At 36.7% G+C, this 13,018-nt stretch overlaps 1 protein-coding gene across 5 annotated transcripts in view; it reads left to right on the top strand.

The window, feature by feature from the left end:
* The window catches only part of SANBR (SANT and BTB domain regulator of CSR), a 63,655-nt gene that overhangs the window by 30,314 nt on the left and 20,323 nt on the right, over window positions 1-13,018 (top strand). For all 5 annotated transcript variants that reach the window (XR_008289338.1, XR_008289339.1, XM_027072390.2 and 2 more), the window contains 3 exons: window positions 3,287-3,439; window positions 11,328-11,473; window positions 12,208-12,307. Coding sequence is in view for 3 of the 5 variants with exons in the window: in XM_027072390.2 (XP_026928191.1) it covers window positions 3,287-3,439; window positions 11,328-11,473; window positions 12,208-12,307 (399 nt within the window). In the remaining 2 variants the exon portion in view is untranslated. The remainder of the gene's footprint in view (window positions 1-3,286; window positions 3,440-11,327; window positions 11,474-12,207; window positions 12,308-13,018) is intronic.

The raw sequence follows: 13,018 nt of genomic DNA on the forward strand, positions 1-13,018 counted from the left end.
CAGACACCCCGCATAGTAGGCTCTTTTAATACAGGATGTTTAACTAGTATGTTTGGATGTGTTTCGACAATATCTGACATCTTTTTAAAGAAACTAGTGGCAAAAACGGTAACACTATTAAACATTCCTTCCATCTGGTTTCATCTCTCTTAGTGTGTATCTTTGTCTTCCTTTTTACTTTCATTGCTGAAACAATCAACACCTTGCCTAATTTTTAGAAAACCAACAGGTTTTAAGTGACCTAATCTGTTTTTTCAGTGGGAAAAAAACCAACAAAATCCTTACTACCTTTAGTTATTTTAAGCCAGACTTTCTCTGTTAGCCCATTAATTTCTTCAAAAATTCAGAAACACTTTGTAGATATGGTACTATTGATATGTGCTCTTTTTATTGTAGCTTATTGTAGTTGTGTTCCCAAAAAGGTTAAAAGATTTTGTTCATTTTTTAAAAATAAATGAAGTCTGTAATAAAACCACAAGAAGCTTACTATATGAAGGTACCTGTAATAAATAATTTTATAAAATAAATAGATTTTAATAGGTCACAGTCATTCCTAATTAGTGTTAGGTATAAATCTAGAGTGTTCTACATAAAATTTTTTATAAATCCCTAATAATCTCCTTTCCTCACTAATTTTCCTCTCTCACTTGAGTAATGATTTTTGGTAGATAGAAAGAAGAGCAGCTTATCAGAACCATCAGAGTGAGTTTTTTCAAACTGTGTAAGTTTCTACCCAGTGAACTCTAGTCCCCACAATTTTTAATTGGATTTTTTTAAGAGACAGCATGAGAAAAGGGGGAGGGGCAGAGGAAGAGGAAGAGAGAATCCTGAACCGGGATCAACCTCAATATCATGACCTGAGCCAAAATCAAGAGTTGGATGCTTAACCAACTGAGCCAACCAGGCGCCCCCATAATAAATATTAAATATTATAACTCACTCTTCAATATGCTATAAAAAAGTGAAAAAAATCCCTCACATTTTCTGTGTTCTAAATGCTAAATAAGTTAGATTTTAGAAGCCTGATAGCCTTTGATTATTAGTGATACTCCATTGTAGGGAAGACTACTACATACACCAGCCTGACAGTAAATAGTGCTGGTGAGGGTGTGGAGCAACTAGAACTCTTATACATAGCTGGTAGGAATGCAAAATGACTCAAGGACTTTGGGAAACTGTTAGGCATGGTAAATGTTAAACTTACATTAGCCACACAATCCAGCAATCCTACTTGTAGGTAATTACCCAAGAGAAATAAAAACCTATGTTCACATGAAAACCTGTATGGAAATGTTTATTATGGTGGCTTTTTTTTTCATAATGGACCCAAAGTAGGACACTATAAAGTTCTTCATGGGTGGGTGGATAAACATACTGTGATGCATTTATACATCACTAAAAAGGAATAAACTGACACATAAAACAGTGTGCATAAATTTCAAATCCATTTTCTAAGTAAAAGAAGCCAGACTCAAAAAGCTAAATACAGTATGATTCTAGTTACATGACATTCCGGAAGAGCCCAAACTATAGAAACAGTAAACAGATTAGTGTTGCCTGAGGCTAGGGTGGAAGAAGGAACTCAAAAGGGGCCTAGGGGAGTTTCTAGGCTGATGGAAGTGGCTTAGGCTTTGACTGTGGTGGTAGTTATGTGACTAAATGCATTTGTCACACCTCATAAAAAGGATGAAGTTTACTGTATAAGGATAAATTTTACTATATGAATGTTACACTTCAATAAATCCAATTAGGGGTGCCTGGGTGGTTCAGTCAGTTAAGTGTCCGACTCTTGATTTTGGCTCAGGTCGCAATCTCAGGGTCTTTAGATCAAGCCCTGCGTCAGGCTGTGGGCTGTGATGGAGCCTGCTTGGTATTCTCTCTCTCAAAATAAATAAATAAACACTTAAAAATATATATATATTACGGAGAGTTTATAAACCCATAAAATAGTTCATATGCAAAATATTTTGTGTATGTGCACCCTATAGCTTTAATCAGACTCCATATTTTTAAATTAAAAACCATTTGAAAATCATAATGGGAACTAACAGCAAAGACTTTTGAATATAGACTGATGAAGTTTTGGGGTGATGGTGGGGATCATGGGGCTTGGAGCTGATGGCCAAGAAAGAATTCTTGAAGATGTCTTTGGTGCAAAAAAGGTGACTTTATTAAAGCACAGGGACAGGACCCATGGGCAGGAAGAGCTGCATTGGGGTTGTGTAGAATGGCTGGTTATATACCATGGACTTGGGATAGGTAAAGTCAAAGAGAAGTTTCCAAAGAGACTTTCATATGCTAAAGACTTACTGGAGACCTAACTATTGTCAAGCTAAGGTTGTTTTTCCCTCTAGCAAAGCATTAACATTAAGACAGTAGGGGAGTTCCTGGACTTTAGGCTATTGAGGAGATTGCCTTTTTCTTGTGAACTGATGGAGACTCTTATTAGTTTAACCATTTGGAGGCTTTGTTTTTTTTTTTCCTTTCCTGTTTTTGGAAGTGTCCAGGAGATATCACACATGGCCCACCTTGAGGGAGTGTGCTGTTAGCCTGTACTTTGCTGTCAGCTTGCCCTGTGCTCCCTCATCATAGACTATCTTTTACTGCTCTTAGGTTCAACATCAGTGCTTAAAATTGTTAATTTTTAAATTTTCTTTAAATTATTTTACGAACTTAAAACACATCTGAAAACTATTAATTTTATAATTAAACCTTGGTCAGTTTTTGACCAGTGATTCAGAATTGTTCCATAGTTTTCACTAATATTGGTGCTAAATATTTATCTTAAAAAATATGTCTAGGAATAATCAAGTGAGGCAAATTTTATTTCATTTTTTTCCTTGGAAAACTTTTTATGTGATTAGCCATTTATAAAATTAGATGTACATCGAGATCAACTTAATGCACCTGAATTTTGAATAAAGTATTTTTATTCTTGCTTTTTAATAGCTTTACTGAGGTATAATTACCTGCCATAAAATTAATTCATTTTAAATGTACAATTCAATGATTTTTAGTAAATTTACAGAGTTGTGTAACCATTACCACCATCCAATTTTAGTACATTTCCATCATTCCAAAAAGGTCCCTTGTGTCCATTTGCTGCCATTTCCCAGTCTATCTCCAACCCTAGGCAACCTCTAATCTACTTTGTATCTCTAAAGATTTGTTTTTCTGTACATATTATGTAAATGGAATATACATTATGTGCCTTAAGTATAAATTTTTTGAGATGTATAATTTAATTGTGGGAGTAATCATTGCTTTTATATATTTCTTTTTTCAGGCTTTTCTCTGTATAGAATTTTCACATTGTCAGTATCACTCAGAAACAGTGGTTTATCCAACTGCAGCAAGTTCACTGAGTACTGTTGGCACTGGTATTTATCCCTGTTGTAACCAAAAGGTTCTTCGGTTTGATCCCACTCAGCTAACAAAGGTAAATTTTGTTTTTTGTTGTTTTGGGGTTTTTTAGATTTTATCTATTTATTTATTTTAATTTTTAAGTTTATTTATTTATTTTGAGAGAGAGGGATGGAGAGAGTGCGTGGGAGGAGCAGGGAGAGAGGGAGAGAGAATCCCAAGCCGGCTCTGCGCTATCAGCCCAGAGCCTGATACAGGGCTTGAACCCATGAACTGAGATCATGACCCAAAAGTGTAGTATAAAGTACAAAGTATAAAGGTGATACATTCCCGTAGGAAAGACTTTAAAGAATACAAAAAATAAGTATAGTAAAAAGTAGGAGACCCTCTTTACACCACTCCCTTGTTCTGCATCTTGTCTTAGAGGTAACCAGTTAACAGTTTCCTTTCAGACATTTTATACATTTCAGACACAAATTATATGCAATGTTTTGGTATTGGAAATCTGATCATACTATTCATACTATTCTACCCTTTTAGATCAACAGTATACTTAGGTTATCTTTCATTTTCTTTTACTGCAGTTTAATATCCTAAGCCGTGCATATATCACAATTTATTTAACCATCCTCCTGTCAATCAACATTTAGATTATTTCCAGATTGATGGTATTACAGTGTTGTAATGAACATCCTTGCACATATATCTTGGTACAATATGTGAGTGTTGCTGTAGGTTAGAGTCCTTGATCCGTAACACTTTTGAAAAGGTTATATAATTAGATTTCATAAATGGGGGGGAAAGAATCTAAAGCTCTTCCTCCTCCTTCTCTTCCTCATCCATACAGCAGTTATTTATAAAGCACCAAAGCTGTTTCACACACTGTGCAAGTCAGAGAATAATCTAATTTCTGTAAAATTAGATTGTTTCCGCTTTCGTGGAGCTTTTAGTTCATACGGTACTATCAAAAGGAAAAAAAAAGCATGCAAGGAAATGTTTGAAGAAGTACACAGGGCCGTAAATATCTATAATAGGCTGGTCTGATGTGGGCATTCAAGTCAAGGAGTTGGCATTCAGTTGAGATCTGAAGAATGGATAGGAGTATATGAGGCAAAGAGGAAAAGAAAGAGCATTCTAATCTGAATACCAAAGCCAAAAGGAACACAGTGAATGAGAGAGACTGAAAGAAACTGCCTTTTGTAGAAAACATATAGTTTGAGAAAAAGTTGGCAGGGTAAATAGGCCCTGCAGGGCCAGGACCTTGTAGGCCATGTTACAGTTTTTTCTTTATTTTGTATTTTGAAAATCACTTACAGTGTGGATGGAGAGTGGCTTGGGAATAGTAAGTGCAGTCAGGTACAAGAGGAAGTTACCGTAGTAGTCTTAGAGAGAGATGATAATTTGGCCTAGGGTCGTAGAGATGAATTCAGTATTTAGGAAGTAAAACTGAAATGGCCTGGTGGATTATACCACAGAGGAAGAAGGAGTCGAGGATAACTCAGTTTCTTGCTTGTGCTCCTGGGTGGTGGTAGTGCTGTCTACTGACGAGGAAACAAGAAGGGAATCTGGTTTGGAGAGAAGCTCATGAGTTCTGCTTTGGACAGTCTGAGATTGAGGTGTCTAACAAAGAGTGTTAGATGCATGGGTCTTAGGGCTCAGAGAATTGGCTACCTGGAGGTGATAATTTTAAGTCTCTTTGCAAATAAGTAAGAATTGAAACCAGCAGGTATGGGTAAGCATAAGAAGAGCAGATAGCCTAAGGCAGAGCCCAGAGAAACTCCCAGAGTTTAATGGCTGGATAGAGAAGTGTGAGCCTGCAAACGAAAGTGATCAGGAGCAGCTGGAATAATAGGAGGAAAACCAAGGATGTTGTGGTGAAAGTCAAGGGAGTAGTATTTAAAGAGAGAAAAAGTGGACCATGATGCCAAATACTGCCAAATACTGATAGAATGATGAAAGATATGTGTCCTTTGGCTTTGGTAACCTGGAATTCATAAGTGTGACAATCTGTTTTGTCAAAGTGCTAGATCCCAAAGCCAGATTGGTAAGGGTTGCAGAGTGAGTGAGTGGAAGAAGAACAAATGTGCACAATGTGAATAGCAACTCTTTTGGGAAATTTGAAAAAGGTAGAAAGTCAGTATTATGTTATAGATATTTGTTTATTGTTTCTGCTTTATTTTGTTTTGATAGGAGAGACCTTTTTATTTTTTTATTTTTATTTATTTTTTTAAACGTTTATTTATTTCTGAGAGAGAGAGACAGAGCATGAACGGGGGAGGGGCAGAGAGAGAGAGGGAGACACAGGATCTGAAGCAGGCTCCAGGCTCTGAGCCGTCAGCCCAGAGCCCGATGCGGGGTTTGAACTCACGGACCGTGAGATCGTGACTTGAGCTGAAGTCGGACGCTTAACCGACTGAGCCGAAGTCGGACGCTTAACCGACTGAGCCACCCAGGTGCCCCAGGAGACACCTTTTTAAAAGGCAGTGGGAAGGATCCAGTTGAGGAAGAGAGGTTGATAAGTATAAGGCCATGAGGACACAGGGTAGGGTGGGATCATAAGCACATGTGGCAATCTCAATTTAGACAGGAGGAAGGACAGTTCCTCTGTTGTAACAGTAGAGAAGAGTAGAATGGTTGCAGATATTAGTAAAATTGTGTTTTTGTCATTTAGATAAATTTTTCCAATCTAATCCCTTTCCTGTTCTCTATATAGTAGGGGGTAAAGCCATCTGCTAATAATAAGGGAAAAGGGAAGGTTTGAAGTAGTCTTTTTGGAAAACATGAGAGTGAATTTTCCAGAGAAAGGTTGTAGGTTAATAAGCAGTTTGAGAGCCCATGGGAGATTGGTAATCATAAATTTACAATGAAACCCAACATGTCTTTTATGTCACTCTCTCTAGCACCCCTAAGCTGGTTGAGTGCAAACATGGAGAAAATGGGTAGTTGAGTTCGTCCAGAATTGGGGTTTTGCCGGATGGGTATGATTAGATTTACTGCCAAGGAATTTGGGTTATTAGCAAATTTAAGCTCAGTGGCAAATTTAAGCTCAGTGGCAAATTTAAATTTAACAGGAGATTAGATACAACTGGAAGATAAAAGTCAGAAGAAACTATCCAGAATGAAGCACAGAGAGACAAAATGATGAGAAATCTAAAAGTAAGAAACCTAGAGAGTGCATGTCATTTTTTAAATTGTGGTAAAATAAACATAAAAATTTCCATCTGAACTGTTTTTCAAGTGTACGGCCCAGTAGTATTAAGTATATTCACACTGTTGTACAACCAGTCTCCAGAACTCTTTCGTCTTGCAAAAACTGACATTCTATAGCCAATCAACATTCTCCGTTCCCCCTCCCCTCAGTGCCTGGCAACTCCCATTCTGTTTTTTGTCTCTACAAATTTGAATTCTCTAAGTACCTCATATAGTAGTATTCTACACTATTTATCTTTTTATGTAAGAAGCACTAATTTCTTAATGGGGTTCCCAATAGAAATAAAAAGAGAATGTATTAGAGGCAAAATTTGAAGAGATAACAGCTGAGATACTTCAGAATTATTGGAAGATTTTAATTTATAGATTCAAGAATTCCAGGGGTGCCTGGGTGGCTCAGTTGGTTGAGTGTTGGACTCTTGATTTTGGCTCAGGTCATGATCCCAGGGTTGTGGGATTGAACCCCACATTGGGCTTCACATTGAGCATGGAGTGTGCTTAAGATTCTCTCTCTCTCCCTCTGCCCTTCTCCCCTGCTCTCTCTTTAAAAAGTAAAATAAATTAAAAAATGAAAAGAATTCCGGTGATTCCCTTTAATGGAATTGTTGAAGCACTATATTGTACACTTAAAACTAATATAACACTGTGTGTTAACTAACTGGAATTAAAAACAAAAAAAAAAAATTCCAGTGACTTCCAGTAAAAATAGTAGGAAATCCATACCTGCACATATCAGAGTGAAACTGCAGACAACAAAAGAAAACATTTAAAAGCAGCCAGATGGAAAAAGTAGAATCCCTTCAAAATATCAATAATGAGAGTTCACATCTCAAAATGGCGTCAGTGGAAGCCAGAGTATAGTTCCTTCAGTCTTTGGTGTACCAAAAGAAATAGTTAACATTCTAGAAATCTGTGCCTTCCTTAAATATCCTTCGAGAGTGAAGACAAAATAAAAACATTTTTAGGCAAAGAAAAATTGAAGGAATTTTCAACCAACGAATTGCTTTAAAGGAGATACTAATGATGTTCTCAAGATACAGGAAGGAATGAAGACCAAAGAAAAAAATTGGTATATTGGTAAATCTAAATGAACATTGACTATATTAAGCAATGATGGTAACACTTTATGTGTGTGTGTGTATGTTTGTAATAAATATAGGATTATATAAGTAAAATAGAAAATTTAAAATAATCGACACATACTCTAGATTTTAATGTATAATTTTAAAACCCACAACAATAGCCTGTAGATTAGAAGGATGTTAAAGTGGAGGTCTGACAGTTTAAAAGGTCTTGCATTGTTTAAGAGAAGAGGTATTAATGGAGTGCCTGGGTGGCTTAGTCAGTTGAGCATCCGACTTCGACTCAGGTCATGATCTCATAGCTTGTGAGTTCGAGCCCCATGTCAGGCTCTGTGCTGACAGCTCAGAGCCTGGAGCCTGCTTCAGATTCTGTCTCTCTCTCTCTCTCTGCCCCTCCTCTGCTCATGCTCTGTCTCTTTGTCTCTCAAAAATAATAAACATTAAAAGAAAAATTAAAAAAAAAACAGGAGGTATTAACAAATTAGACTTTGATAAGTCAAGGATACGTGTTATAAGTTCTAGGATAACCACTAAAAGGATAAAAGAATGTATAACTTCCAAATTAATGTATATAAAGGGAATGAGAGGAATGATTTTAAAAAAAAAATCTTAGCAAATTTAGAAATAAAAGGGAAATAACACAATCCAATAAAGAATAGATAATACACAACTTAAAACAAATGTCACACTTAATAGTGAAATGTAGAAAAGTTTTCCTTTGAAATTAGGAGTAAGATAAGGGTGCGCATTGTTACAACAGTTCTATTCAAATTGAACTGGAGGTCCTAGACAGTATAGTAATGCAAGGAAAAAAAAGTGTAAGGATCAAAAAGGAACTGTCATAATTTGCAGATCACATTGTGAACATAGAAAATCCTGAAGAATCTTCAGATAAATTATTAGAATTAATAGGAATTTAAGATTGATCTGTTAAACATCATTTACAAAAACCAATTTTATTTCTATAAACCAAACAGTGTTAGAAGATCAAATTTATAAAAAGAAACCATTTACAGTAGTCTCAAAAAAATCAGGTACCTAGGATTAAATCTAATAGAATATGTGCAAGAACTCTATACAGAAAACATAAAACACTAATGAGAGAAAATGAAACTAAAAAATGGATTGTCATACCACATTCATAGATTGGAAAACTCAGTATTGTAAAGATGTAAATGTTCCCCAAACTGGTCTATTTAGATCAATGTAATCTCAATAAAAATACTAACAGATTTTTATTGGGAACTTTGCTAAACTGATTGTAATGTCTGTGGAAATGAAGAGGTCCAAGGATAACCAAGATACTCTCAAAGAACCAAAGGTAGAAGTGCTTGCTCTGCCCAACATGAAGATTTATTACAAAGCCATTAGGGTGATACTGGCAAAGAGTAGACAGACCAGTAGAAGAGAGTACTCACAGCCACTTGGATACTTGACTATGACAGAGGTGGCAGTATAGAGCAGTAGGCAAAGGGTAGACTTTTTAGTAAGAGGTCCTGGAACATTGGTATATCCATTTGGGGAAAAAAATGGAAATGGAATCTATCCCAAACTACTCACAAAAAAAGATCTATATGTGAAAGGAGAACTAATAAAGCTATTAAAAGATAATACCATAAAAAATCTTATTTTTTATTTTAGAGTGAGCAGGGGAGAGGGGCAGAGAGAGAGAAAGTCTTAAGCAGGCTCCATGCTCAGTGTATGGAGCCCAAGACAGGGATTGATCCCATGACCCTGGGATCATGAGCTGAGCTGAAATCAAGAGGTGGATGCTCAACCAACTGAGTCACCCACACATCCATTATTTAGTTTTTTTAAGTAAACTCTACCCCCCAATATGGAGCGCAAACTCACAAATCCAAGATCAAGAGTTGCATGCTCTAATGAATGAGCCAGCCAGGAGTCCCAAGAAAGAGATTTTTAAATTCCAGTACATCACCTACATTAAATAAACTTCAATAGACAAAGTCATAGGTAGGACCAGATATTAGCAACATATCCATAAAAGGTTCATATTAAGATGTTTTTAGCTCATACAAATCAATAAGAAAACAGTGTTTTAACTTTTTTATGTTTATTTATTTTTGAGACAGAGCGTGAGCAGGGGAGGGGCAGAGAGAGAGGGAGACACAGAATCAGAAGTAGGCTCTAGGCTCTGAGCTGTCAGCACAGAGCCCGACATGAGGCTCGAACTCACAAGCTGTGAGATCATGACCTGAGCTGAAGTCGGACACTTAACCGACTGAGCCACCCAGGCACCCCACAATAAGAAAACAATAATAGGAATGTCACACAAGAAGGCATTTCGCTGGGGGAAAAAAGACATTTAGCTGTCTTGTAACCACGAAAAGGAGTTCAACCTCATTTGTAATTGAGGAAATGCAAATTAAAACCACAATGAGATACTACTACATGCTCACCAGAATGACTAAGATTAAAATGCCTTACCAAGTGTTAGTATATAGAGTAATAACACTCATATACTTCTGAGAGTAATATAATTTGGTACACATGAGCACTTTTACACCAGGAAATGTAAAAGATTGTTCATAACAGTTTTATTTGTAATAGCTCCAAACTGGAAACAACCCATCCATCAACTGTAGAATAGATATGCAAATTGTGAATTTGTATACAATGGAATAGTATACGTTAAAACAAATGTTCTTGTTACATACAATAATGTGGTTGACTCATAAAGACATAATGTTAAACAAAACAAGTGAGGTAAAAGTATAGCTAAGTTTAGGGATGCATCCTTTAGTGGTAAAAGGATAAAAACAAGGAAGTGAGTACCATAAAAGTCAGGATAAAGATTATCTTTTGGGAGAAAGGAGGCAGTTACAATCAGGAATGAGCCCATAGGAATTCCAAAAGTGTTGGTAATATTCTAGTTTTTTTTAATATGTGTGTGTGTGTGTGTGTGTGTGTGTGTGTGTGCGTGTGTGTGTATACACTTATAGATATATAAGTTTATTTATTTTGAGAGAGAGAGAGAGAGAGAGAGGGGGAGAGAATCCCTAGCAGGCTCCCATGTGGGACTTGAACTCACGATCTGTGAGATCATGACCTGAGCCAAAATCAAGAGTCAGATGCTCAACCAACTGAGCCACCCAGGCACCCCAGCAATATTCTGTTTCTTAATGTGAATGAATGTTGGTTACATGAATATTCCTGACTGTTTGTTAAGGTGTACATTTATATTTCATGCTCTTTTCTGTATGAGCACAGTTAACCCTTGAACAACATGGGTGAACAGCATGGATCCACTTATACGTTGATTTTTTTTTGATAAGTACAGTATAGTACCATAAATATTTTTTCTTCCTTTTGATTTTCTTTCCTTAGTTTGCCTTATTTTAAGAATACAGTATATAATACATATAACACACAATATGTGTTGATCAGCTGTTTATCAGTAAGGTTTCCAGTCAACAGTAGTCTTAGTAGTTAAGTTTTGAGGAGCCAAAAGTTATGTGGATTTTTGACTATGCACCCCTAACCCTGCATTATACAGGAATCAACTGCCTTATTTTTTTCTTGAGAAAAAGTTATAAAATGGTTAATATGACAATATGGCTGGGCAAAGAAAAACAAAAACATACAATCATCTTTAAAGGAATATTTCTATTACAAACCAACCTCTCTAATGTAGTATCTCTTACATGACAGGGTTGTAAAGTGAAGGACCACATAGTTGCTCTTCATGATCAAAGTGAAGGCGGAGATTTGCTGTCGTGTCCAACCACTAGAATACTGGACGATCTGCACAAACACAAAGATGTCATTGTTGTGCCTTTTTCTAAAGATACAGTTAGGTGAGGTGGGGGTGGGGGGACGCGCTGCAGCGCTTTATTCAGTGCTTCCCATCTCAGAATCCTCGTGCCTCCCCAAACCAATAATGGCAGTCCCCACATAGCTTACGTTATTCCAGAAAGCTTACTGAAATTATATGTCAGCTTGCAGTAAGAGCAAGCAGGTGTTTATTTGATAGAAAAAATATGGGCGGTCCAAGGGAAAGAAAAACTAATAAAAAGAGTCTTTGGTGATTGAAAGGTTGGGACCTGCAATTCAGTTTTTGAGGGTTTTTTTTTCTTTTTCGAAGTCACTTAAGCCCTTTTTAAATCCTTGATTGATACAACTAGAAAAAAAATGATAAAGGTTTTCTTTGCATAAATTTGAACTCCTTGATTTAATAATTTCTGAAGTCACTTCTATCATTTTGCAATTGCAGTAAGCTGTCAGGTTGGGGGTAGGGGGACCCTTTCCTGAAGGCTATTCTCATAAAAGTACCAGTCTTAGCAGCCCATTTGACTACCTGGCAAGTAGGATGCTTGGAATGCAGTAGTGCCTCCCCTGTATGGAGTGTCTTCTGCTAGGGGAAATCACTGGAGGAATTAAGAAATGGAAATGTTGAGGTGGCATGCCTTATACTCAAGAACTATATTTCTAAAGAACATTTATAAAACATTTGCAATAAAAATAGACATCATTTGCATTTAACTTCTTCTGAAATTGAACATGTCTCCCTAAAATCTCTTTTTCTTTCAAGTGATTCTGGGGTTGGTCCCTGTGATGAAAAGGGTCTAGACTGTGATGTTTTATTGGAGCCAAATACACCATGGGGCCCCAAAAGTGGGGAGCTCAATGCTGTGAGTAGCTTGTTTCACTTATTCTTTTTTGATATGAACAATTGGTGACATTTAATCTTTGACAGAAATGTGATGGGTTTAAACTGAAATTGACATTTTCAATTAATAAACATTTACTGACTATCTGATCATAACAAATGCTGAGTTAGTAGGACTGTAAGGGTAATAGGACATGTTCCTTGCCCTCAACTAATAATTAATCAACTTTAGTTTGGGGAAAAAATATAACATGTTCTTCAGAGGTTTTATTATGAACAAGTAATGATTTGAGGATTGAAGATAGTGTGGATGGGATATTTTGTCCCCTCCTAATTCTAATTCTGTAAACGTTTTTGGTATGAAATTTTTTTTTAATTGAAATCAGGATGGGGTCCCTGGGTGGCGCAGTCGGTTAAGCGTCCGACTTCAGCCAGGTCACGATCTCGCGGTCCGTGAGTTCGAGCCCCGCGTCGGGCTCTGGGCTGATGGCTCAGAGTCTGGAGCCTGTTTCCGATTCTGTGTCTCCCTCTCTCTCTTCCCCTGCCCCTTTCATGCTCTGTCTCTCTCTGTCCCAAAAATAAATAAACGTTGAAAAAAAAAATTAAAAAAAAAAAAAGAAATCAGGAATGCATTTAGTTTTTGCAGGGTTTCAAAACTGAAATATTTTTCAGGTGGCCAGATAGCTTTAATTCCTTTGATTCTTATTACTGACAACCAGGGAATCTCTATTTG

The sequence above is a fragment of the Acinonyx jubatus genome, chromosome A3 (assembly GCF_027475565.1).
Source record: "Acinonyx jubatus isolate Ajub_Pintada_27869175 chromosome A3, VMU_Ajub_asm_v1.0, whole genome shotgun sequence".
NCBI lineage: Eukaryota > Metazoa > Chordata > Mammalia > Carnivora > Felidae > Acinonyx > Acinonyx jubatus.